The 23,229-nt window shown below is 52.3% G+C and overlaps 1 protein-coding gene and 1 long non-coding RNA gene across 4 annotated transcripts in view; one reads left to right on the plus strand and one right to left on the minus strand.

The window, feature by feature from the left end:
- Positions 1 to 23,229, plus strand: part of ACMSD (aminocarboxymuconate semialdehyde decarboxylase) — a 24,617-nt gene continuing 1,388 nt past the window's right edge. Inside the window, exons 1-9 of one of the 3 annotated variants that reach the window (XM_029071827.1) lie at positions 1 to 147; positions 10,780 to 10,824; positions 11,328 to 11,424; positions 15,040 to 15,089; positions 15,625 to 15,861; positions 17,787 to 17,880; positions 18,530 to 18,625; positions 19,219 to 19,391; positions 21,472 to 21,570. In XM_029071827.1, the coding sequence (XP_028927660.1) occupies positions 79 to 147; positions 10,780 to 10,824; positions 11,328 to 11,424; positions 15,040 to 15,089; positions 15,625 to 15,861; positions 17,787 to 17,880; positions 18,530 to 18,625; positions 19,219 to 19,391; positions 21,472 to 21,570 (960 nt within the window). In that variant the 5' untranslated portion in view covers positions 1 to 78. Of the gene's footprint in view, positions 148 to 10,779; positions 10,825 to 11,327; positions 11,425 to 15,039; positions 15,090 to 15,624; positions 15,862 to 17,786; positions 17,881 to 18,529; positions 18,626 to 19,218; positions 19,392 to 21,471; positions 21,571 to 23,229 lie in introns of those variants that run through there. The other 2 variants (XM_029071828.1, XM_029071829.1) reach the window with 2 other exon arrangements.
- Positions 2,659 to 23,229, minus strand: part of LOC120638596 — a 26,558-nt gene continuing 5,987 nt past the window's right edge. The window contains exon 2 of the long non-coding RNA XR_005660324.1: positions 2,659 to 3,133. This is a non-coding gene — a long non-coding RNA (uncharacterized LOC120638596). The remainder of the gene's footprint in view (positions 3,134 to 23,229) is intronic.

The following is a 23,229-nucleotide window of genomic DNA, read 5'->3' on the forward strand; positions in this document are numbered from 1 at the left end:
CCGGCCGGAGGGAGGACGGACCGGCCGGAGGGAGGACGGACCGGCTGACCGGCGGACCCTCGACCCCCGACCCCCGAGATGAAGATCGACATCCACAGCCACATCCTCCCCCGGGAGTGGCCGGACCTCAAAGAGGTCTGGAGCGGGGTGGGTGGATGGGGGTCGGGCCCCGGGGCCGCCCCCCAACTCCGTCCCTTCCCCCCTCCGCCCTTCCCCTGCCCCGGGGGTCGGGGAGGGGACTCGCCCACCCCCAGGGACGACCCCACGACCCTGGTTGCCTCCGAGCACCCCCACCCCTACAGCAGCGTGGCTCGGTGGCAAGAGCCCGGGTGGGGAGTCAGAGGTCGTGGGTTCAAATCCCGCCTCCGCCGCTTGCCAGCTGGGTGACTTTGGGCCGGTCACTTCACTTCTCTGGGCCTCAGCGACCTCATCTGTCAAATGGGGCCGAAAACTCGGAGCCCCACGGGGGATCACCTGATCACCTTCAATCCCCCCAGCGCTTAGAACGGTGCTTTGCACATAGCGCTTAACAAATACCACCATCATTATTATTATTATTATTACAGGACCAGGCCTCCCCCCCACACACACACACACTCCACGAACCAGCTCTGTCTCCCTCCAGGGACCGGGGTGGGAGGGAGCGGGTCCCCTCCTCGGTTTCGGGCGAAGGGATACTGGGTCCACTCAGGAGGGGGTCGGGGGATGGGGGGTCAGGGTGGGGAGGCTGCAAGAGATGATGCAGGTCTGAGCCGCACCAGTGCAGGATTTCAGGCAGAGGACATCCGGGAGCTAGCCATGCTCTTCCCTAGCCCTCTGCTTCAACGTCCTTTCCCCAGTGCTCAGCACAGGACTCTGCACCTTGGAACTATATATATATATATATATATTTAAATGCACGCTTGCTTTTGCTAAATAATAATAATGGTATTGTTCATGATAATAATAATGATGATGGCATTTGTTAAGCACTTACCATGTGCAAAGCACTGTTCTAAGTGCTGGGGAGGATACGAGGTGATCAGGTTGTCCCACGTGGGGCTCACAGTCGTAATTCCCATTTTACAGATGAGGTAACTGAGGCCCAGAGAAATTAAGTGACTTGTCCAAAGCCACATGGCTGACAAGTGGCTGAGCTGATTGAACCCATTCAATCGTATTTATTCATTCATTCATTCAATAGTATTTATTGAGCGCTTACTATGTGCAGAGCACTGTACTAAGCGCTTGGGATGAACAAGTCGGCAACAGATAGAGACAGTCCCTGCCGTTTGACGGGCTTACAGTCTAATCGGGGGAGACGGACAGACAAGAACAATGGCACTAAACAGCGTCAAGGGGAAGAACATCTCGTAAAAACCGATGGCAACTAAATAGAATCGAGGCGATGTACAATTCATTAACAAAATAAATAGGGTAACGAAAATATATACAGTTGAGCGGACGGGTACAGTGCTGTGGGGATGGGAAGGGAGAGGTGGAGGAGCAGAGGGAAAAGGGGAAAATGAGGCTTTAGCTGCGGAGAGGTAAAGGGGGGATGGCAGAGGGAGTAGAGGGGGAAGAGGAGCTCAGTCTGGGAAGGCCTCTTGGAGGAGGTGATTTTTAAGTAAGGATTTTTAATTTATTGGGCGCTTACTATGTGCAGAGCACTATACTAAACTCTTGGAATGTACAGTTCGGGCATCAGAGAGAGACAATCCCTGCCCAACAATGGACTCACAGTCTAAACGACTGTGGGCTTAACTCTAAATTTGTTAATCTCTTACTATGTGCCAAGTACTGTTTTAAGCACCGGGGTAAATAGAAAGTAATCAGGTTGTCCCTTGGGCTCACTCTTTTAATCCCCACTTTACAGATGAGGTAACTGAGGCCCAGAGAGGTTAAATGGCTAGCCCAAGGTCACATAGCAGACAAGTGGCAGAGGCAGGATTAGAACCCACGGCCTCTGACTCCCAAGTCCGTGCTCTTTCCATTAAGCCATGCTATTTCTCTAACTGAACTTGTGCCGTGAGGAGTCTCTGCTCTAGCCTCGGCCCTCTAGACTATGAGCTGGTTGTGGGCAGGGATTGTCTCTCTTTATTGCTGTAGTGTACTTTCCAAGCGCTTATTACAGTGCTCTGCACACAGTAAGCGCTCAGTAAATATGATTAAATGAATGAATGAATGAATGCCCTGGGATCACACTGGGGGACTGGCACGGGATGGGAGGGCGTCCCCATCACAAGTGGCCCTAGTCCAGGTGCCCCAGATGCCCAGATCACTTCCACCAATGGCACTGGGTGCCTGAGCCCCACCCCTGCCCGCTTCCCTCCTACCCCCCAGGAAGCCAGGGCTGGAAGGACATAGCTGTTGAGGTCACCTTACAATACCTCCCCACACCTCCAGATCCTACCCAACCAAGGGACTTCAGAAGCAGAGAGATGGGTACCACCCCCCTCCCACCCCTCCCTTCCCCAGCCTCCTGACCTCCTCTGCCCTCCTCTGCCCTCCCCTTCTCCCCCCTTCCCCCCCATGCAGTAAACCCTTAGCAGCTCCTCGGTGGGCTCCACGCCCATCCCTACGTCCCTGCTTCTCCAGTTCCAGTGTTAGTGCTCTTTGTTTTGGGCCAGGCTGTGGTTGTGTCTGCTGCTGCCGAGGATGAACAGAAACTCCCCAAGGGATGACTAAGGCTCTATTGTGCCCTGGGTGTTTCTGGGACTTGTTAGAGATAGGACTTTCCAAGACTGAGTCCCAGAAATCAAGCCCCATCCCACTCTTGCCCTAGCCCTTGGGTACTCCTTGTTCAAAGGTGTGTCCTTGCCAGGATTCTGCCACTAGTCACTAAGGAGGGTCTCTGGGCTTCTTTCTTCCTTCTTCCAAAGCACCGTCTCCCGTGAAACATCGTGGAATCGGGAGGGACTTGGAACCGATGATCTTTTGAGACTCTGATCCATGTATAGGGAGGGTCTTTGGGGAGACCCCAGCCCACGTGTGCATTCCCTTTCCTGGCAGAAGCAGGAGAACAGAGGTGGAAAGCAAGCCAATCAGCCAGCTGCTTGTCTGAGAAAAGTGATGGAGATGTGGGGGACATGGGAGATGCGAGAGACTTGGCCGATGCAGGGAGTCGCCGGGAGGCTCAGGGAGACGCAGAGACCTGCAGGGAGACACAGGGAGATGTGGGAAGATGCAGGAAGAAATGGAGACACACAGGGAGACATGGAAAACTCAAGCTACTTGGAAATTCGGGGAGTCCGTTAGATTGTAATTCCGTTAAATGGTGAGCTCCTTGAGGGCAGGAATCAAGTTTTACCAACTATTGTACTCTCCCAAGCACTTAGTACAGTGCCCTGCACAAAGTAGGCACTCGATAAATATTGATTGATTGACTGATTGAGTCTTGGGAGATGCAAGGGAGAGAGCCAGGGAGGTGCTGGCCCCGAGGGGGAAGGAACCAGTAATCTGCCTAGAACAGAAATTACTGCCCTGTGGTTTCACGCGCCTTGTCTCATTCCACAGGACCTAACCCTTTCAAGTTCCCGGAAACACCAAGGGGACTCGGGCTTTTATTTTATTTAGGTTTTTTTTTCTAAGTTTATGGTATTTGTTAAGCACTTACTATGTGCCAGGCGCTGTATTCAGTGCTGGGGTAGATACAAGCTAATCAGGTTGAACAAAGTCTATGTCCCATATGGGGCTCACAGTCTTCATCCCCATTTTACAGATGAGGTAACTGAAGCACAGAGAAGCAGAGAGATTTGCCCAAGGTCACACAGCAGACAAGTGGAGGAGTGGGATTAGGACCCAGGTCCTTCTGATTCCTAGGCCCGTTCTCTATCCACTAGGCCACGCTGGGCTACTCAACTGGTTTGTTCTTTGGAAATTGTGTTCTGAAACTGATTCATATTAGCATTAGCTACTAATATGCACTAGAACTAGAGAGAGAAACATCCTCTTTATCATCGTGGTTTGGGGGAGTTTGCTGACAGGGGAGCTGTTAAGATGAAGCACCTCCACCTCCCTACTCTGTTCTGGGTGCGGGGGATGGGCAGACAACCTGGAGGGGGCTAGACTAAAATATGGGGGAAAGATGGAGGCTGGACCAGGCTGCAAGGTGAGGGGTGGGGGTTATTTCAGGCTGCGGGAAGATGGGGGAATGAGGAGTGCGTGGGACTGCAGGGTGGCGGGTGCCAGGCTGCAGGGTGAGGACTGAGGATTGTGCCAGGCTGCAGGGTGAGGGCTGAGGAGTGTGCCAGGCTATAGGGTGAGGGCTGAGAAGGGTGCAAGACTGAGAAGGGTGCAGGGCTGCAAGGTGAGGGCTGAGTGTGCCAAGCTGCAAAGTGAGGACTGAGGAGTATGCCAGGCTGCAGGATTCATTCATTCATTCAATCATATTTATTGAGTGCTTACTGTGTGCAAAGCAGGATACAAAATGCTTGGGAGAGTACAGAACAACAAACAGAAACATTCCCTGCCCACAATGAGCTCACAGTCTTGAATGTGTTGGGCTGCAGGGTGAGGAGTGCGCTGGGCTGCCGTTAGTTTTGGCTGAGTACTTGGTGCATCCCCAGTGACATCCAACAACCAAGACTATCATTTATTATCTACTGTGTGAATGCAAAACTGTACAGAAGTAAGTCATGTGGCCCCTGGCCTCAAGGAACTTTGAATTTAAATGGGAAATAGGTAGACACAATTTTTTTACACATAGGAAGCAATAGGGAGATCCTGGATACCTCTGCCAGGCAAAGCTTCTTCTCCTCCCTCATCGACACCCATGCCCGTCACCCCCGCCGATTGTTCCGGACCTTTAACTCTCTCCTTAGGCCCCCTGTTCCTCCCCCTCCCCCATCTCTCACCCCTAATGATCTGGCCACCTATTTCCTCACGAAAATCAACACGATCAGGTCTGAGCTCCCCAAAGTCACCCCTCCGCCTCTCCCCTACCCCCCAACAACCCCCTCCCCTACTTTCCCATCCTTCCCTGCAGTATCCTCAGAGGAGATCTCCTCCCTCCTCGCAAGTGCCACCCCCTCCACCTGCGCCTCGGACCCCATTCCCTCTCACCTTCTTAAAACCATCACCCCTGCCCTCCTCCCTTCCTTAACTTCTATTTTTAACCACTCAATCTCCAAGGGCTCCTTCCCCTCTGCCTTCAAACACGCCCACGTCTCCCCCATCCTAAAAAAAACCCGCTCTTGACCCCACTTCCCCCTCCAGTTATCGTCCTATCTCCCTACTACCCTTCCTTTCCAAAATCTTAGAACGAGTCGTCTACAATCGATGCCTAGAATTCCTTAACTCCCATTCTCTCCTAGACCCCCTCCGATCTGGCTTCCGTCCCCTCCACTCTACCGAGACTGCTCTCTCTAAGGTCACCCGTGACCTCCTTCTTGCCAAATCCAATGGCTCCTACTCCATTCTGATCCTCCTTGACCTCTCTGCTGCCTTTGACACTGTCGACCATCCCCTCCTCCTCCATACCTTATCTCACCTTGGCTTCACGGACTCTGTCCTCTCCTGGTTCTCCTCTTACCTCTCTGGCCGATCATTCTCGGTCTCCTACGCTGGAGCCTCCTCCCCCTCCCATCCTTTAACTGTTGGAGTTCCTCAAGGGTCAGTTCTTGGCCCTCTTCTGTTCTCCATTTACACTCACTCCCTCGGTGAACTCATCCGCTCTCACGGCTTTGACTACCATCTCTACGCAGATGACACGCAGATCTACATCTCCGCCCCTGTCCTCTCCCCCCTCATCTTCCCTCCCAAGCCCGGTCCGCTCCCAGACTTCTCCATCACCGTGGATGGCACGACCATCCTTCCCGTCTCTCAGGCCCACAATCTCGGTGTCATCCTTGACTCGTCCCTCTCGTTCACCCCACACATCCTATCCGTTACCGAGACCTGCCGGTTTCACCTCTACAATATCACCAAGATCCGCCCTTTCCTCTCCACCCAAACGGCTACCTTACTATTACGGGCTCTCGTTATATCCCGGCTAGACTACTGTGTCAGCCTTCTCTCTGACCTCCCTTCCTCCTCTCTCGCCTCGCTCCGGTCTATTCTTCACTCCGCTGCCCGGCTCATCTTCCTGCAGAAACGATCTGGGCATGTCACTCCCCTTCTTAAACAACTCCAGTGGTTGCCTATCGACCTCCGCTCCAAACAAAAACTCCTCACTCTAGGCTTCGAGGCTCTCCATCACCTTGCCCCTTCCTACCTCTCCTCCCTTCTCTCTTTCTACCGCCCACCCCGCACGCTCCGCTCCTCTGCCGCCCACCTCCTCGCCGTCCCTCGGTCTCGCTGTATCCCGCCGTCGACCCCTGGGTCACGTCCTCCCGCGGTCCTGGAACGCCCTCCCTCCTCACCTCCGCCAAACTGATTCTCTTTCCCTCTTCAAAACCTTACTTAAAAATCACCTCCTCCAAGAGGCCTTCCCAGACTGAGCTCCTCTTCCCCCTCTACTCCCTCTGCCATCCCCCCTTTACCTCTCCGCAGCTAAAGCCTCATTTTCCCCTTTTCCCTCTGCTCCTCCACCTCTCCCTTCCCATCCCCACAGCACTGTACCCGTCCGCTCAACTATATATATTTTCGTTACCCTATTTATTTTGTTAATGAATTGTACATCGCCTTGATTCTATTTAGTTGCCATTGTTTTTACGAGATGTTCTTCCCCTTGACGCTGTTTAGTGCCATTGTTCTTGTCTGTCCGTCTCCCCCGATTAGACTGTAAGCCCGTCAAACGGCAGGGACTGTCTCTATCTGTTGCCGACTTGTTCATCCCAAGCGCTTAGTACAGTGCTCTGCACATAGTAAGCGCTCAATAAATACTATTGAATGAATGAATGAATGAATGATACAACTGATACTAGAAAGAGCATAGAGTAGGACAAAACAGATGAGTAAATTTGTGAATAAAAAGGAAGAGGCGTAGATCAATGCCTACCACTAAGCTCTATAAAAACTCCATATAATTGTGACAGTGGGTTAGATACATGTACTTAAGGGGACTGTTAATAATAATAGGGCTTAGTTAAGGTATTCATTAAACATTTACTTCACGTCAAGCCCTGTGCTAAACCCTGGGGTAGATGAAAGATTATCAAATCAGAAACAGTTGCAGTTGCTGTACCACATTGGACTCACAGTCTAAGGGAATGGGGAAAGAGCAGGCATCTTTTTCCCATTTTAACAAACGAGGAAACTGAGACTGAGAGAAGTTAAATGACTCACTCAAGGTCATACAGACTTTCCCCATTTCCCCACACTTTCTCCCCGCTCTTCTGTGTCACCAATGCCTTGAAGTCCTTGTGGGCAGGGAACGTGTCTATCAACTCTGTACTTTCCCAAGTGCTCGATACAGGGCTCTGCACACAGTAATCACTCAAAAAATACCATTGATAATGATGAGGATGATGATGATGCCACTGCCTCTTAAGCACTTTGGTGCTCACTCCACCCCCACAGCCCTTAAGTACATATCGAGAAGCAGCATGGCTTAGTGTAAAGAGCCCAGGTTTGGGAGGTCGTGGGTTCTAATTCCGACTCCACCACTTGTCAGCTATGTGACTTTAGGCAAGTCACTTAACTTCTCTGTGCCTCAGTTACCTCATCTGTAAAATGGGGATGAAAACTGTGAGCCCCACGTGGGACAATCTGATTAGCTTGTATCTACCCCAGCACTTAGAACAGTGCTTGGCACATAGTAAGTGCTTAACAAATACCATCATTATTATTATTATTATTATATTTTATGCTCGGTTGTCTCCCCTACCCGTAATGTATTTTAATGTGTCTCCACAGCTCACTGAGGGCAGGGGTCATTTCTACCTACCTTAGTATACCCTCCCAAGCACTTAGTACTGTGCTCTACACACAGTAAATGCTCAATAAATATCCCTGATTGATTGAGTGATAGTAGTAGAGCAGGGAGTAAAACCTAGGTCTCCTGATTGCCGGTCCCATGCTCTTTCTGTTAAACCTGGACCTTGGGCTACTGGGTAAAGCTTTCTGGAGGAGGTTTAGCTGATGGTGAGGTCAAGCGAGTGGTTAACCGGGCTGCGACCGGCCCCCTCCCCGTGCGCCAGCCTCCTTGGCCCCCATGTTCACATGGAGCCCATGGGGTTGCTGGTGGGTAGGGGCTGTGGGGGAAGGAGAGCCCCGGGGAGCTGGGGGAGCTGAGAGGCTAGGCTAAGCAAGGCAGCCAGGCTTCACTGTGCTAATCATTAACTGTGCCCAGCTCCGCCTGGGCCAGAAGGTCAGGTTCGTTTGGTGCGGCTCCTAGCCCTGGATTGGGGGGCAAGAGGGCGAGAGGGAGGGAGGGAGGGACAAGACAGGGGTGGGGGAGAGATGGGACAAGATGGGTGTGCAGGGGGAAGTGGCAGCAAGGATGGGCTGGGGGTTGGCTGGAAGTGCAGGACGAGCTGGCCAGGGACAGAGACCAGATTGCCTTCTGCCAGCTAAAGGGGCAGGGCCGGGGGAGGAGGGAAGAGGAGGAGTTGGGTCAGGAGGAAGGACACTGAGAAGCGACTTGGCCTGATGGAAAGACCACTGGCCTGGGAGTCAGAAAGCCTGGGTTTTCATCTCAGCTCCACCACTGGCCTGCTGTGTGACCTTGGGCAAGTCACTTAACTTGTCTGTGCCTCAGTTTCCTCATCTGTAAAATGGGGATTCAATACCTCTTCTCCCTACTATTTAGAATGTGAGCCCCATGTGGGACAGAGACTGTGTCCAGCCTGAATATCTTGTGTCTTCCTCAGAACTTAGTACAGTGCTTGGCCCCTCGTAAGCGCTTATCAAACACCAAAATTATTATAATTATAACTATGATGACAACAAGGGGAGGGCTGGGAGAGGGAGAGGGAGGGGTCTGGGCCAGAGGAAAGGGTGGGGGTTAGAGCAAAGAGCCAAGCAGGGGCAGAGACCAGGTTGCCCTCTGCCAGTTTTCCTGGAAAAGGCTACCACTGAGGCTAAGCATTGTTCTGACACATCCGTAATCCTACCTGGTGCCCTTGGGGCTGGCAGGATTGGCCTGAAGCAGCACTGTGCCAGCGTCCCTCCTCCAGGCATGCTTCATGGGCTGGGAAGGTCTCTTGGGCTTGTGTCCGGTTATTCGGTGTGTGGCCATTTGTTTCAGTGGCCATGTATATATCTACCTCTGTGTTTGCCTGTGTGTACTGCCCTTGGTGAGTATCTCGGGACTGTGATTCCTTGAAGGTATTTCTAGGTGTCTGTGTCCTTTTGTGGAGAGGGAGAGGGGGTGGGGGAGAGAGAGGGAGAGAGAAAATGAGAATGGCCTAGTGGATAGAGCACAGGCCTGGGAGTCAAAGGTTGTGGGTTCTAATCCCAGCTCCACCACTTGTCTGCCTTGTGACCTTGGACTAGTCACTTCACTTCTCTATGCCTTCAGTTACCTCATCTGTAAAATGGGGATTGAGACGGCGAGCCTTAGGTGGGTCAGGGACTGCCTCCAACCTGATTGGCTTGTATTCACCCCAGCGCTTAGTACACTGCCTGGCACATAGTAAGTGCTTAACAAATACCAGAATTATCATTCTTCATGCATTCATTCATATTTATTGATTGCTTACTGTGTGCAGAACACTGTACTAAGCACTTGGAAGTCCCCCGCTTACTCCCAGACTGGAAGCTCACTGTGGGCAGGGCATATGACTGTTTATTGTTGTACTCACCCAATCGCTTAGTACAGTCCTCTGCACACAATAAGCACTGAATAAATATGATTGAATGCAGGAATGAAGTCAATACAACAATAAACAGACACATTCCCTGCCCACAACATCCCCTACTGTTCCCCACTGACTCTGTTGGGGTGGGGACTGAACTTTCAGACACTCACTGGCAGAATGTTCATTCATTCATTCAATCAATCGTATTTATTGAGCGCTTACTATGTGCAGAGCACTGTACTAAGCACTTGGAACGTACAACTTGGCAACAGATAGAGACAATCCCTGCCCAACCCTGGGCTCACAGTCTAAATGGGGGAGACAGACAACAAAACAAAACAAAACAAGTAGTCTGGCATCAATATCATCAAGATAAATAGAATCATAGATAAATACACATCATTAACAAAACAGAGTAATAAATAATATATACAAATATGCACAAGTGCCGAGGGGAGGGGAAGGGGGAAGAACAGAGGGAGGGAGTAGGGGGAATGGGGAGGGGAGAAGGAGCGGAGGGAAAGGGAGGGCTCAGTCTGGGAAGACCTCCTGGAGGAGGTGAGCTCTCAGGAGGGCTTTGAAGAGGGGAAGAGAGTGAAGTTTGGCGGCTGTGAGGAGGGAAGGCATTCCAGGACAGTGGTTGGAAGTGGGCCAGGGGTCGATGGCGGCGGGATGGGCGCGAACAAGGGACCGTGAGGAGGTTAGCGGCAGAGGAGCGGAGCGTATGGGGTGGGCTGTAGAAGGAGAGATGGGAAGGGAGTTGAGGTAGGTCTGGGGCTGGGTCCTGGTGGCAGGGGGTGGTAGGGGCTGGTGGCGGGGGCTGGTGGTGGGGGCTGAGGCCTCAACTCTCTCCCTTCTCCCTGGGGCAGGCCAAAGGTCCGCAGGCAGCAGGGAAGCGTGGACAGTGGGGACAGGAGTTGCCCTCCCTGCCTGACTTCCAGGTGCCCTCAGGGATTGCTAGGCCCAGAGGGCTGGGCTGGCGGGGAAGGACATTCTGCCTTCAGGGCAGCTGCCTCTATCTGTCCCCACCTCCCTCTACCCCCCTCCCCCCCATCAGCCACATGGGGCTTAATGTTTAAAGTTTATTGTTCTTTCTCTTCCTCTCCCTTTCCTGCAGAGATATGGTTATGGGGGATGGGTGCAGCTGCACCACCACTGTCAGGTGGGTCACTCCTCCCTCCTCCCACCCACCTCCTCTTTCCTCCCACTTCTCTCCCCACCCTCCCCTGCTTCCTGGCTTCCAACTCCCTCCTCTCACCTCCCGCCTTCCTCCTCTCTTTTCCCTCAGTTGGTCAGCACCCACTCCTGGCCCAGGCAGACAGTGTGTGTCTGTGTGTGTGCATGCGTGCGAGTGTGTGTTTGTGTATGTGTTGGGGTGCAGGTGGGGGTAGGGCTTGTCCAGAAGGCCACCTGGATCAAGGAAGGGCCAGGGAAAACTGGCTCCTATCTGCCTCAGCCCCACTCATCCATGCACCCGGGGGCAACTTTTGCAATGTCTCTGGGCCACAGTTTGCCCTTCAGGCAGTGGGGGAGCCCTTTGAAGAACCCAGGGTCTTAGGGAAGCAGAACTGGGTCTTCCACAATGGAAACTGGAGGATGGGTGGGTGCCCCAGAGGAGCAGGCCTGGGCTCCGGGCCCAGTTGGCCAACTGGACTTTCTGCCCAGGGAGAAGCCAAGATGATGAAAGATGGGAAAGTCTTCCGAGTCGTGCAGGAGAACTGCTGGGACCCCGAAGTCCGAATCCGAGAGATGGATCGATCAGGTACTTTCATTCCCCAGGACCCCTCTGGGCCCTCCAGTGCCAACTGCCCCGTTCAGCCCAGGGGAAGGCGGGGTGGGGGTGGGCGGCAGGGTCAGAGCATTGCCCTGGGCCCCAGCTGTGTAAGAGGTAGCTGCAGGACCCATCACCTGGGGGGAGGGGGTGGGGAAGGGGACTGAGTGTGGAAGGGCCTGGGGACGGCCATGGGAGGGGCTCAAGGAACCCCTGGGGGGCAGGCAGGGATGGGGTCTGGGAGCACACCCTCCCTCTCAACTCTAGCTCCTATTGCCATTGTTCTTGTCTGTCTGTCTCCCCCGATTAGACTGTAAGCCCGTCAAACGGCAGGGACTGTCTCTATCTGTTGCCGACTTGTTCATTCCAAGCGCTTAGTACAGTGCTCTGCTCATAGTAAGGGCTCAATAAATGCTATTGAATGAATGAATCTATGCAGATGATTTGCAGTCCTGCTTCACCAGACCAACCCCTGTCCCCTAACCCCCACTTCATCCCTTGCCTCTGCAATTTGTAATCTCGCAGTTCCTGCTGCCTGCAAATCATCTTCATGTGGGGTTCCTGCCAGCACCTCAAACTCAATATGTTGAATCCCCCACTGCTCATCTTCCTTCTTAAATCCTCTCTTCCACCTGACTTTCCCACCTCAGTTGACACCACCACCACCCTCCCCAGTCTCTACTTGACTCTGCCGCACAGATCCTCTTTCCAAAATATCATTCTGCACAAGTCTCTTCACTCCTCCATTCCTCTCCACCTCCTCACCTCTGACCCTCTCCCCCTACCTATTCACCCTCACTACTACCTTTGCACCCCGGCTCACACTCTACATTCCTCCTAAACCCACTGCCTCACTGGGCCTCATTCTCCCCTGCCCAACTCCTGGCTCACACCCTTTCTCCTGCCTGGAATTATTTGGCCCCTTCCAATCTGCCAGACCTCAGCACTTCCTATCTTGAAGGCCTCCTGGAACTTCACCTTCTCCTGGAGGCTTTCCTCAGTTCATTTTTCTTCTTCCTACTATCATCTGAGAACTTTTGCACTGTTTCAACTTTTATGCATTCTTGACCTCCCATAGCACTTTTGCACTTCTTGCTCCTATTTGTAAATCATTTTGTCTCTCTCCTGCTAGACTATAAACTCCTTGAGGGTGGGGATCATGTCTTTTCTACTGTACTTGTCTGAGTTCTTCATAGACTATTCTGCACACAGGAGATGCTCAAAAATGCTATTGGCTGATGGATTCATTGATATATAATCTCACATTTCCTCCTGCTTCTGGGACACTTCCACATGGATGACTCCTGGTACATTAGTCATATCGATATGAAAAACTGAACTCATCTGCCCTCCTAAACCTACTCCTGCTCCTCCTAACTCTCCCATTTCATTTGACAACACTTCTCTCCCCCCCCAACCGAAGAAGCCTGCAACCTTGGTGTCATTTTTGACTCCTCACGGTCTTTCACCTCCCACGTTCCATCTGTGTCTAAATCCTGCCTGCTTTTCCTCTACACTTCCCAGATCTGCTCCCTCCTCTCCACTTTGATGGCCATCACTATGCTTCAACCTCTACTCACATCCTGGCTGCATCAGCTTCCCTGCCTCCAGCCTCTTCCCTCTTCAGTCCATTCTGTTAATTAATCAGTGGTACCTATTAAGCACTCACTGTGCGCAGAGCACTGTACTACATTCATCTGCCTGAGACATCTTGCTAAAATGTCACACAGGACAGAGTTCCTCCTCCTCAAAAAAACCCCCAATAACTACCCATTTCTCTCCACATTAAGCAGAAACTACTGACCTTTGCTTGGTGTCTAGACTGTCCACTAGCTGTAACTTTACCTTTCCGCATTCTTCACCCACTATAAGCCCAGCTCATACTCTGCTACTCCCAGCTCACCTTCTCACTAGACCTCTGACCACCAGCTCATACCCTCTCCTGTGGGGAACTCCATCCCTTTTAAATTTGCCGGATCAATCAATCATTGATATTTAGTGAGTGCTTATTTTGTGTAGAGCACTGCACTAAGCACTCGGGAAAGTAATAATCACAATGATACTGATTAGGTGCTTACTGTGTGCCAAGTAACAATTATAATAATAATGATGATGGTATTTGTTAAGTGCTTACTATGTGCCAAGCACTGTTCTAAGCAGTAGGGTAGATACAAAGTAATCAGGTTGTCTGGGGCTCACAGTCTTCATCCCCATTTTACAGATGAGGTAATTGAGGCACAGAGAAGTTAAGTGATTTGCCCAAGGTCACAGAGTAGGCAAGTAGCAGAGTTGGGATTAGAACTCAGAACCTTTGACTCCCAGACCTATGCTCTTTCCTATAGGCCACACTGCTTCCCTCAATATAATACAGTAAGAGTTGGTAGACACATTCCCTGCCCACAAGAAGCTTACTGTCTGGATCACATCCCTCTCCACAATAAATCCCTCTGAAAAGCCACCTTCTCCTGGAGGTCTCTTCTGTCATGCTTCCCCAACAGCCACCGGCTCTGTATATTGATTGATTTCTTATATTTATCCAGAGCACAGGCCTGGGAGTTAGAAGGACATGAGTTTTTTCTTGGTATTTGTTGAGCGCTTACTATGTGCCAAGCACTGTCCCAAGTTCTGGGGTAGATACAAGGTAATCAGGTTGTCCTATGTGGGGCTCACGGCCTTAATCCCCATTTTACAGATGAGGTCACTGAGAAACAGAGAAGTTAAGTGACTTGCCCAAAGTCACACAGATGACTAGTGGCGGAGCCGGGATTAAGACCCACGACCTCAGACTCCCAAGCCCGTGCTCTTTCCACTAAGCCACCCTGCTTCTCAAATTCTAATCCTGGCTCTGCCCCTTGTCTGCCGTGTGACCTTGGGCAAATCACTTCACTTCTTTGTGCCTCAGTTACCTCATCTGTAAAATGGGGATTAAGACTGTGAGCCTTATGAGGGACAGGGACCTTGTCCAACCTGATTTGCTTATACCTCCCATGTGCTTAGTACAGTGCCTGGCACATAGTAGACACTTAACAAATACCATAATTATTATCATCCAATGACCCCACCCACTATCCAGGATGAGCCGGGCAGGGAGGTGGCTTAGCTCACCCCCTCGCGGCCAGGTATATGTGTAATGCACCATCCCCAACTCCATAGGAGCATTCATGCGTTAATTCATTCAATCGTACTTACTGAGTGCTTACTGTGTGCAAAGCACCTTACTAAGCCTTTGGTAGAGCACAATACATTCCCTGCCCATAAGGAGCTTACAGCCTAAGAGGAATAGTTGGCAGACCAGATATTGGCCTAGCTTTCCTTCTGTCTCAGCTGCTAGCTTGCTGGGCAGATTGGGTGCATGTCTTTAGTGACCCTCAAGGGTTTTAGGAGGATGGGAAAAGTCCTAATGGTATTTAATGAGACATCCATTGCATGCAATGCACTGTACTAAGCTGATATATAAGACGTTCTCTGTCCACAAGGAGTTTTCACTCTCTCAGAAGAGCCAGGCACAGAAATAGTCCCAAACTGAACCATCAGGTAATCTGAATGGGAGGGACACAGGGATTGGAGTTCCCACTGGCAAGTTTTGATCCTTTCTTCTTGGTGCAGGAGTAACTGTCCAGGCCCTATCCACCGTGCCAGTCATGTTTGGCTACTGGGTAAGAGTTGGGGGGCAGGGAGGGGATGCTGGGGCACCGCCTGGCACCACTGCTGGGAGGGTTGGGCCGGCCCCCCCTCCGGTGGATATGTGACTGTGAGGCCAGGGAGGACTGGAAGCCCAGACTCCGGCCTGTAACCGCTGTTGTTATTACTGGGCCCCAGCCAGCCGAGTGGGTTGATCTGTCTCAGTAGCTGCTGGTCCAGAAAGCATCCGCAGGCCCCAACTTGTTGGGGTAAGGGGCTAGGGAAGCTCAGGAGGGCCTCAGGGGCTGAGGCTGAATGCTCCCCAGCTGCCTGACAGAAATGCTTTGCGCAGCGTTAGTTCAGGACTGCAGCAGGAGGGATTTAAGCTAGCGCCGAGGAAGGACCTCCTGTGGGGGTAGTCTCCTGCCTGGCCGAGCAGGCCCATGTGGGGACGTCTGGGAACCCAAAGAGCTGGAGGGTCATTTTTTAGAATTCCGGTTCCGGGCCCGCCTCTCCCCCGACCCCCCATCACAGACGTGGATTCTCATCCCCGACTCTCTGCCCGGCCAGGCCCAGCCTCAGGACACCTTGGACCTGTGCCGGCTGCTTAACGACGACCTGGCCGCCACGGTGGCCCGGTTCCCCAGGAGGTTCGTTGGCCTGGGGACCTTGCCCATGCAGGCTCCGGCGCTGGCCGTGGAGGAGCTGCGGCGCTGTGTGCGGGAACTGCGATTCCCCGGTGTACAGATAGGGTCCCACATCAATGACTGGGACCTCAATGCCCCAGAGCTGTTCCCGGTGTATGCGGTGAGTCCCGTGGGCCTGTCCTCCCACCTGCCCGTCCCTCTTTCCAATCGTTTGTCCATCTGTCCATCTATCTATCCATCCCTTTGTCCGTTTGTCCATCCATCTGCCCATCCATGTGCTCAGGGAGCATTGGCTGGAAGGGCTGCTGTTTCCCATGGCCACTCAATGGCTGTGGAAAGCAAGGGGGAGGGGTGCCCCAAGCTCCCTCCCACCCTGCCATTCCCAGCGGTCCACGCAGGCAACGCCTGAGCAGGTGTGAAGGGGGACCTGAGCAGTCCGCTTAGTCTCAGAGGGGGTGGGGTCAGGACAGGCTCAGTTCCATCTTCTTCAGGCCAAGCTCGGACTGATCAATCAATCAATCAGTCAATCAATCATATTTATTGGGTGCTAACTGGGTGTACAGCACTGCACTAAGCACTTGGGAGAGAACAGGATAACAGAGTTGGTCAGCCCCAGCCTGAGCAGGGCTCCCATCCAAGGAGCAGGCAGGTGATCAGGTCTCTGGTGAACAGAAGTTAATGTTATTTGTTAATTATGTCACTGGTTAAGCCCTTACGATGTGCCGAGTGCTACTCAGTGCTGAGATAGATACGAGATAATCAGGTCCTACATGGGGACTCACAGTCTAAATAATAATAATAATAATACTGTTGGTATTTGTTAAGCATTATGTGCCGAGCACTGTTCTAAGCGCTGGGGTAGGTACAGGGTAATAATAATAATAATGTTGGTATTTGTTAAGCGCTTACTATGTGCAGAGCACTGTTCTAAACGCTGGGGTAGACACAGGGGAATCAAGTTGTCCCACATTTTATAGATGAGGGAACTGAGGCACGGAGAAGTTAAGTGATTTGCCCACAGGCACACAGCTGACAAGTGGCAGAGCCAGGATTCGACCCATGACCTCTGACTCCTCAGCCTGACAGGGTAATCAGGTTGCCGCCCTTGAGGCTCACAGTCTTAATCCCCATTTTACAGATGAGGTAACTGAGGCACCGAGAAGTCAAGCGACTTGCCCGAAGTCACACAGCTGACAGGTGGCGGAGCCGGCATTAGAACCCATGACCTCTGACTCCTCAGCCCTTGCTCTTTCCACTGAGCCACGCTGCTTTCTCTAAATAGGGAGAACAGGTCTTAATGTTGGTATTTATTAAGCGCTTACTATGTGCAGAGCACTGTTCTAAGCGCTGGGGTAGACACAAGGGAATCAAGTTGTCCCACGTGGGGCTCACAGTCTTAATCCTCATTTTACAGATGAGGCAACTGAGGCACAGAGAAGTTAAGTGACTTGCCCACAGTCACACAGCTGACAAGTGGTGGAGCCGGGATTCGAACCCATGACCTCCGACTCCAAAGCCCGTGCTCTTTCCACTGAGCCACGCTGCTTCTCAATGGGGTCTTGAATCCCCATTTTGAAGATGAGGGAACTGAGGCGCAAAAAAGGTTAAGTGACTTGCCCCAGGTCCTAGAGCAGACAAAGGGCATAAGAGAGACTAGAACCCAGATCCTCCGACTCCCAGGCCCGCGCTCCTTTCCCTGCGGCAACGGCGCCCCCCGGTGGCGGAAAGGAGCTATTGTTTCCCACTAAGCCTCTGATTTAAGGCGGGGGAAGGACTTGAGGTCACGTCTGAATGAGGCGGGAAGGTTGTTGTTAGAAATAACTTTTCAGAAGGGAAATTCGGCAGAAAAATTGACGTCAGAAGAATTCAGAAGAAAAACAGGAAACCGTGTGACGGAAACGACCGGCAGGCTCCAGAAGGGTTTGGGGTCGATCCACGGATGAGCCATCCACACTGTGGCAGGGATGATGACCGGGAGGGGAGGGAGTGCGAGGTCGGGGATAGTCATGGCTACTGGGGAGGGTGGCCAGAGCAGGGAAGAGGGAAGGGGCAGCCACGGTGACGCCCTGCGTTGTTCCCTTTCAGGCTGCGGAAGAGCTGGGCTGCAGCCTCTTTGTGCACCCCTGGGACATGCAGATGGATGGACGGATGGCCAAGTACTGGCTTCCCTGGCTAGTGGGTGGGTCTGGCTGGCGGAAAACGTGCCACCAGCCCGCTCACTCCCCTCCAGGACAGGAGGCGGGCTCGAGCATCACTAGGGTTTGCTGACCCTGGCATCCCGATTCAACAACAGCAAGCTAAATCTGACCCCACATCTCCAATCTGCTGCAAATATTCAGATATTGGGGGATGAATTGGGGCGGGGGGTCACCCATCGATTGATTCTATCTCACCTCCCCCCCATGACTGCCCACGTGTCAAGGGGCAGGGAAGGGAGAGGAAGGCAATCGAGGTCCCTGGCTCGTCATTGGGCCTGATGCACTATATGGTATCCGAATGGAGTTTGTATTGTCTGCAGTTCTGGGTCTTCTGGTGGGTCCCTGGCCCCGGGGACCTGGACTTTTGAGAGAAATTGGAGAGCAGCAAAATGCTCCCTGTCTGCCCTTTCAGGCTTATAGGCCTCAGCTCAGACCGTTGGTCAATGGAAAAGGTCTGGATCGGAAGGTAAAGAAGGGGATGGGACAGGGATAGGACCCATAAGGCAAGGCTCCCCTCTCTCCATGGTTGATCCCAGAAGCCCAGACCTGTCTTCTGTGTGTTCTCACGGGCCTTGGGGTCTGAAACTTCGCCAATGCTTCCAGTTTGCACCTCCTCTTTGTCTTACCCAGGAATGCCAGCTGAAACCACCATAGCCATCTGCTCCATGGTCATGGGAGGAGTCTTTGAGAAGTTTCCTAAACTCAAAGTGTGCTTTGCCCATGGAGGTATGAGTTTGCTTTTGGAAGTCTGGTTTCCAGCCCCCTGCGGTAGAGTTCTTGTCGGAAACTCAGCCCTGACTCGATTTCCCCATAATCGGGTCTCAGGGACCAGGTTAGGGCTCAGAGTTCAGTGACACTGGGGTAGCTGGGCTGGACTAAAGGAGAAACAGAGCTAGAGAAGATTACTGAGCTAACAGCACTAACACATTATCAACACCATTAGGGAGGACTGGCACCTGCTGTGTGCAGGAAGATGAACTGGGTGCTTACTATGTGTAGAGCACTGCACTGGGTGCATACTGTGGGCAGGAGGCCTTCCTGGATGCTTGGGAAACACACAGAAGCTAAAGACTTTGTTACAAAATCCAACTTACTTGGTCAGTCTTACGTTAAAATGGAAAGAGGGACCTTGGGAGAAGAGTTGAGTCTGAACAAGAGCAGATCTGATGCAGCTCAGCTTAGATGGGGTCCTTTGGGATAAGATCAGGGGCCATCATCGTGGGCCTAGGGGTCCGGGGGTATCCCACTAGCTTGGGATCATCTCCCCATGCTGGCCCAGCTGTTCCAGATAGGACACAGCCGGCTTCTCCTCCTGGCAGGGGGAGCTTTTCCCTACACCGTAGGGCGGATCTCCCATGGGTTCAATGTACGCCCGGACCTGTGTGCCCAGGACAGCCAAATGGACCCGAAGAAACTCCTGGGCTCCTTCTATACGGACTCCCTGGTCCATGACCCTCGGGCCCTGAAGCTGCTGACTGACGTCATAGGGCAGGTGAGCTGGTTCCTCTCTGAAGTGTCGAGCGGGAGGTTGGCACTGTTCACTTCTGTCATCGTCCTCTCTTCCCTCCTCCGCTCCCCTCTCTTCTCCCGCAGCCCCCTCAGCGGAGGAGAGCCTGCGGCCAGGCTGACCCAGGACGGTGTCACTGATCATCTGACATCCCCCGTGCCTGGGTGGCATTTGGGTCAACCACATTTCCTGGGCTGCTTTCTGAGGTCTCTGGTCTTCCCCAAGGAAACTGGGGGAGAAGGGTAGGAACAGGGCAATCTGAGTAGTGGGGGCATCTTGAGACAGAGGCCCAGTCGGCCATGCAGCCCTGTCAAGCCCAGATCCCGATCCTGCTCCTGCTCCCACACAGCTCCCTGGCTCACACCCTGCTCAGCTGGTTGAGCAGCCAAACTGGTCCTGCATTTGGCTGGTCTGCATTTGGCTGGCCGGGAGCTGGGCCCCACGACTCTGTGGACTGAGGCTTTAGGGCGGCATTTCCGGTGGGGAAATTTCAAAAACTGCAAGCCAGCGATGGCTCCCGCAGATCCCTTCATCCCATCTTGGCCTGAGTGACCCAAGGGACCCCTGGGCTTCCTCTAGATTAATCAGTCAATCGGTGGTATTGAGCACTTACTGTGTGCAGAGCACTGTACTAAGCTCTTGGGAGAGTACAATATAACAGAGCGGGTAGATGTGATCCCTCCCCACCAGGAACTTACAGACTAGAAAGGGAGACAGACATTTAAATGAATTACAGATGGATATGTACATATGTGCTATGGGGCCGGGGTGAAGATCAAATTGCTTAAAGAGATACAAGCCCAAGTGCATAGATGAAGAAGAAGGGAGGGCAAATGGGGGCAGGGGAGAGACGAGTGGTTAGTCAAGAAGGCCTCTTGGAAGAGATGTGATTTTAGCAGGGTTTGAAGATGGGGAGAGTGGTAGTCTGTCATATATGAAAGGGGAGGAAGTTCCAGGCCAGAGGAAGATGTGGGCAAGGGGTCGGTGGCGAGAAAGATGAGATCGATGTTCAGTGGGTAGGTTGGTGTTAGAGGAGTGAAGTGTGTGGGTTGGGTTGGTAGTAGATGGGCGAGGTGAGGTAGGAGGGAGAGAGCTGATGGAGGGTCTTTGAGCCAATGGGAAGGCCTGAAAGTGACTCATTGGCTTGGGATCCTATCTACCTACTCTACTGTATTGCACTATCCCAAATACTTAGTACAGTGCTCTGCACACAGTTAGTGCTCAATAAAAAACATTGAGTGGCTGATTGATTGATTGACTGACTGACAGATAAACGTGGCGCAGTTACCAGAATGCTGTCATCCTGCTACATCAACCTTTGTGACTTGCCAGAACCAGCTCTGCATCCGGCCGCTCTTATCCGGCAGCCGAGAGCTTTCCAAAGGCTGAGTTTCTTCCTGCATTGCCAGCTCCGGGACAACCAATCGGGCAGTCCCAGCAGCTGTCAGAGATGGGCAGGTGAATTGCTCGGAGGCGACATTCTGGCAGGTAACAGGGCTTTAATGTTGCTGTGCCAGCCCAGAGAGAGGGCCGGGAGCATGAGGAGGAAGAGCTCGTGCCCGGGTTAGGACAAAAATGAGGCTAGGGTTTGGTTCTTCTGTTTGTCCCATTTCCCACCCCCATCTCAGCAAGGGTCTGGACACATCATGATTAATGTTAGCAACTAGGACCGACTGCTCCAATTGGAGCTTATCGATGCATCTCGAGGACGGTGTGGGTGTCGAGGGGATACGAGCCAGCCAGGTCGGCTTTGGGTGTCTCCCCAGATAGCCCTGAAACCTGCTGGCCGCTTGCCCGAGGTGTAGGAATAAATGATTTGCCCACTGGGTGGGTGAGCAAAATGGTTTTGATGCAGGCCCAGTTCTTTCAGCCCAGCTGGCTGGATGGGCCCAGGCTCTCCTGGTGCAGGGTGGAGAGGTGGCCGAGGGGGCTGGGGGACAAGAGAAACTCTACTTTCCCCAACCAGAAATCTAGGCCTCAAAGTGTTCTGAGCAGTGTGTGCTGGATCATCCTAACTCTGACTGGGGGCCGGCAGCCATGAGAAACCCAGGTTTTCTGTTTGCAGGATAAAGTGATTTTGGGGACAGACTATCCCTTTCCTCTGGGAGAATTGGAGCCTGGAAAACTGATCGAGTCCATGGAAGAGTTTGATGACATTCTAAAGGTGGGTTCTTCAGTATCCTGTCACCCTGTCCCACTCCCACTCCCATCCTCACACCGCCCCCCGCTCATAAAGCCAGGTTTCTCTCCTGGTCCCCGAGCCTGGAAGCATGACTCATGACTCCACCGAGGGAGCAGGTTTGGAAGCCAGATGTCAGGGTTTGCCAAACCCCGTCCAGTCTGGTGGCTGACACTGAGACGATGGCTTGGACCTCCTGGCCGAGCTGGTGAGGGCCAAGGAAGTGGAGAGTGCATGGACGGCAGAGAGCTGAGCCAAGCCCGGCGAAGCAACTTCAGGTGGAAGACCCTGGGGACACCTGAGCAAGGGGATTCACATGTTTTGTGAGACAGAATCCACCTTGCTAAAGTATCTAGAATGAGAAACCAAAGGAACCCTTCCCCAATCCGAGCATGCAAAAGAAATAAAGGAGATGTGAAATCTGACCAGAAGCCCAAAGGGCATTCTGCCTACATTTTCAACACCTGGAAAACTCTTACTGGGCACATAGCAAGTGTTTAACAAATACCATCATTTGTTTTTAGAGGGGGAGAGCCGGATGGCGACCTCCTCCCTCAACGAAGACCAGGACAGAAAAAAAGATTTTGCCTCCACCACTCTCTCCAGGGAACTCTGGGTGCTTGGCTCCATCCAGTAGCACCTCTTCTGATGGGGCTAAAAGGTAGTGAGGCAGCTCCTTTGTCTCCTGGGAAATGTAGTTTCTCCTCTACAATTCCCTTGCTGACTTTCCACGGGCCCTCCGGATGTTAGAAAACCCACAGCTCTCCCCAGAGACTGACAATTCAGCATGATCTAATAAGAAATGTGGAATTTGTTAAGTGCTTACTTCGTGCCAAGCACTCTACTGAGTACTAGGGTAGGTATAAGACAATTAGGTCAGAGTCCTAATTGGGGCTCACAGTCTAGCGGGGAGGGAGAGCAGCACTGTCTAGTGGAAACAGCATGGGCCTGGGAGTCAGATTTCTAATTCCGGCTCTCTCCCTTGCCTGCTGTGGGACCTTAGGCAAACTACTTATCTTCTTTGTACCTCAGCTTCCTCAACTGTAAAATATAGATTAAATTTCTTCCCCCCACCCCCGGTTCTCCCTCCCTCTTAGAACTGTGTCCAACCTGTTTATTTTGTACCTACCCCAGCGCTTACTACAGCGCTGGGCATAGAATAAGCATTTAACAGATACCATTATTGTTATTATTATCATCATCAGGTATTCCATCCCCATTTTACAGATTAGGTAACTGAAGCATAGAGAAGTGAAGTGACTTTTCCCAGGTCACACAGCAGGAAAGTGGCAGCGCTGGTTTTTCATTCATTCAATAGTATTTATTGAGTGCTTACTATGTGCAGAGCACTGTACTAAGCGCTTGGAATGAACAAGTCGGCAACAGATAGAGACAGTCCCTGCCGTTTGACGGGCTTACAGTCTAATCGGGGGAGACGGACAGACAAGAACAATGGCAATAAATAGAGTTTTGGAGCCTCGAACCCCTGACTCCCAGGCCCGGGCTCTTTCCGATAGGCCTCGCTGCTTCTACACCATCCCTTCAACAACAGTGCCCTTGATTTTTCTGGGGCAGAAAGACCCTGACCAAACCCAAATGATGTTGTTATACTGGTTTTGGTTTCCACACTACTGAACTTCTGAG

The sequence above is a fragment of the Ornithorhynchus anatinus genome, chromosome 9 (genome assembly GCF_004115215.2).
Source record: "Ornithorhynchus anatinus isolate Pmale09 chromosome 9, mOrnAna1.pri.v4, whole genome shotgun sequence".
NCBI classification, from domain to species: domain Eukaryota; kingdom Metazoa; phylum Chordata; class Mammalia; order Monotremata; family Ornithorhynchidae; genus Ornithorhynchus; species Ornithorhynchus anatinus.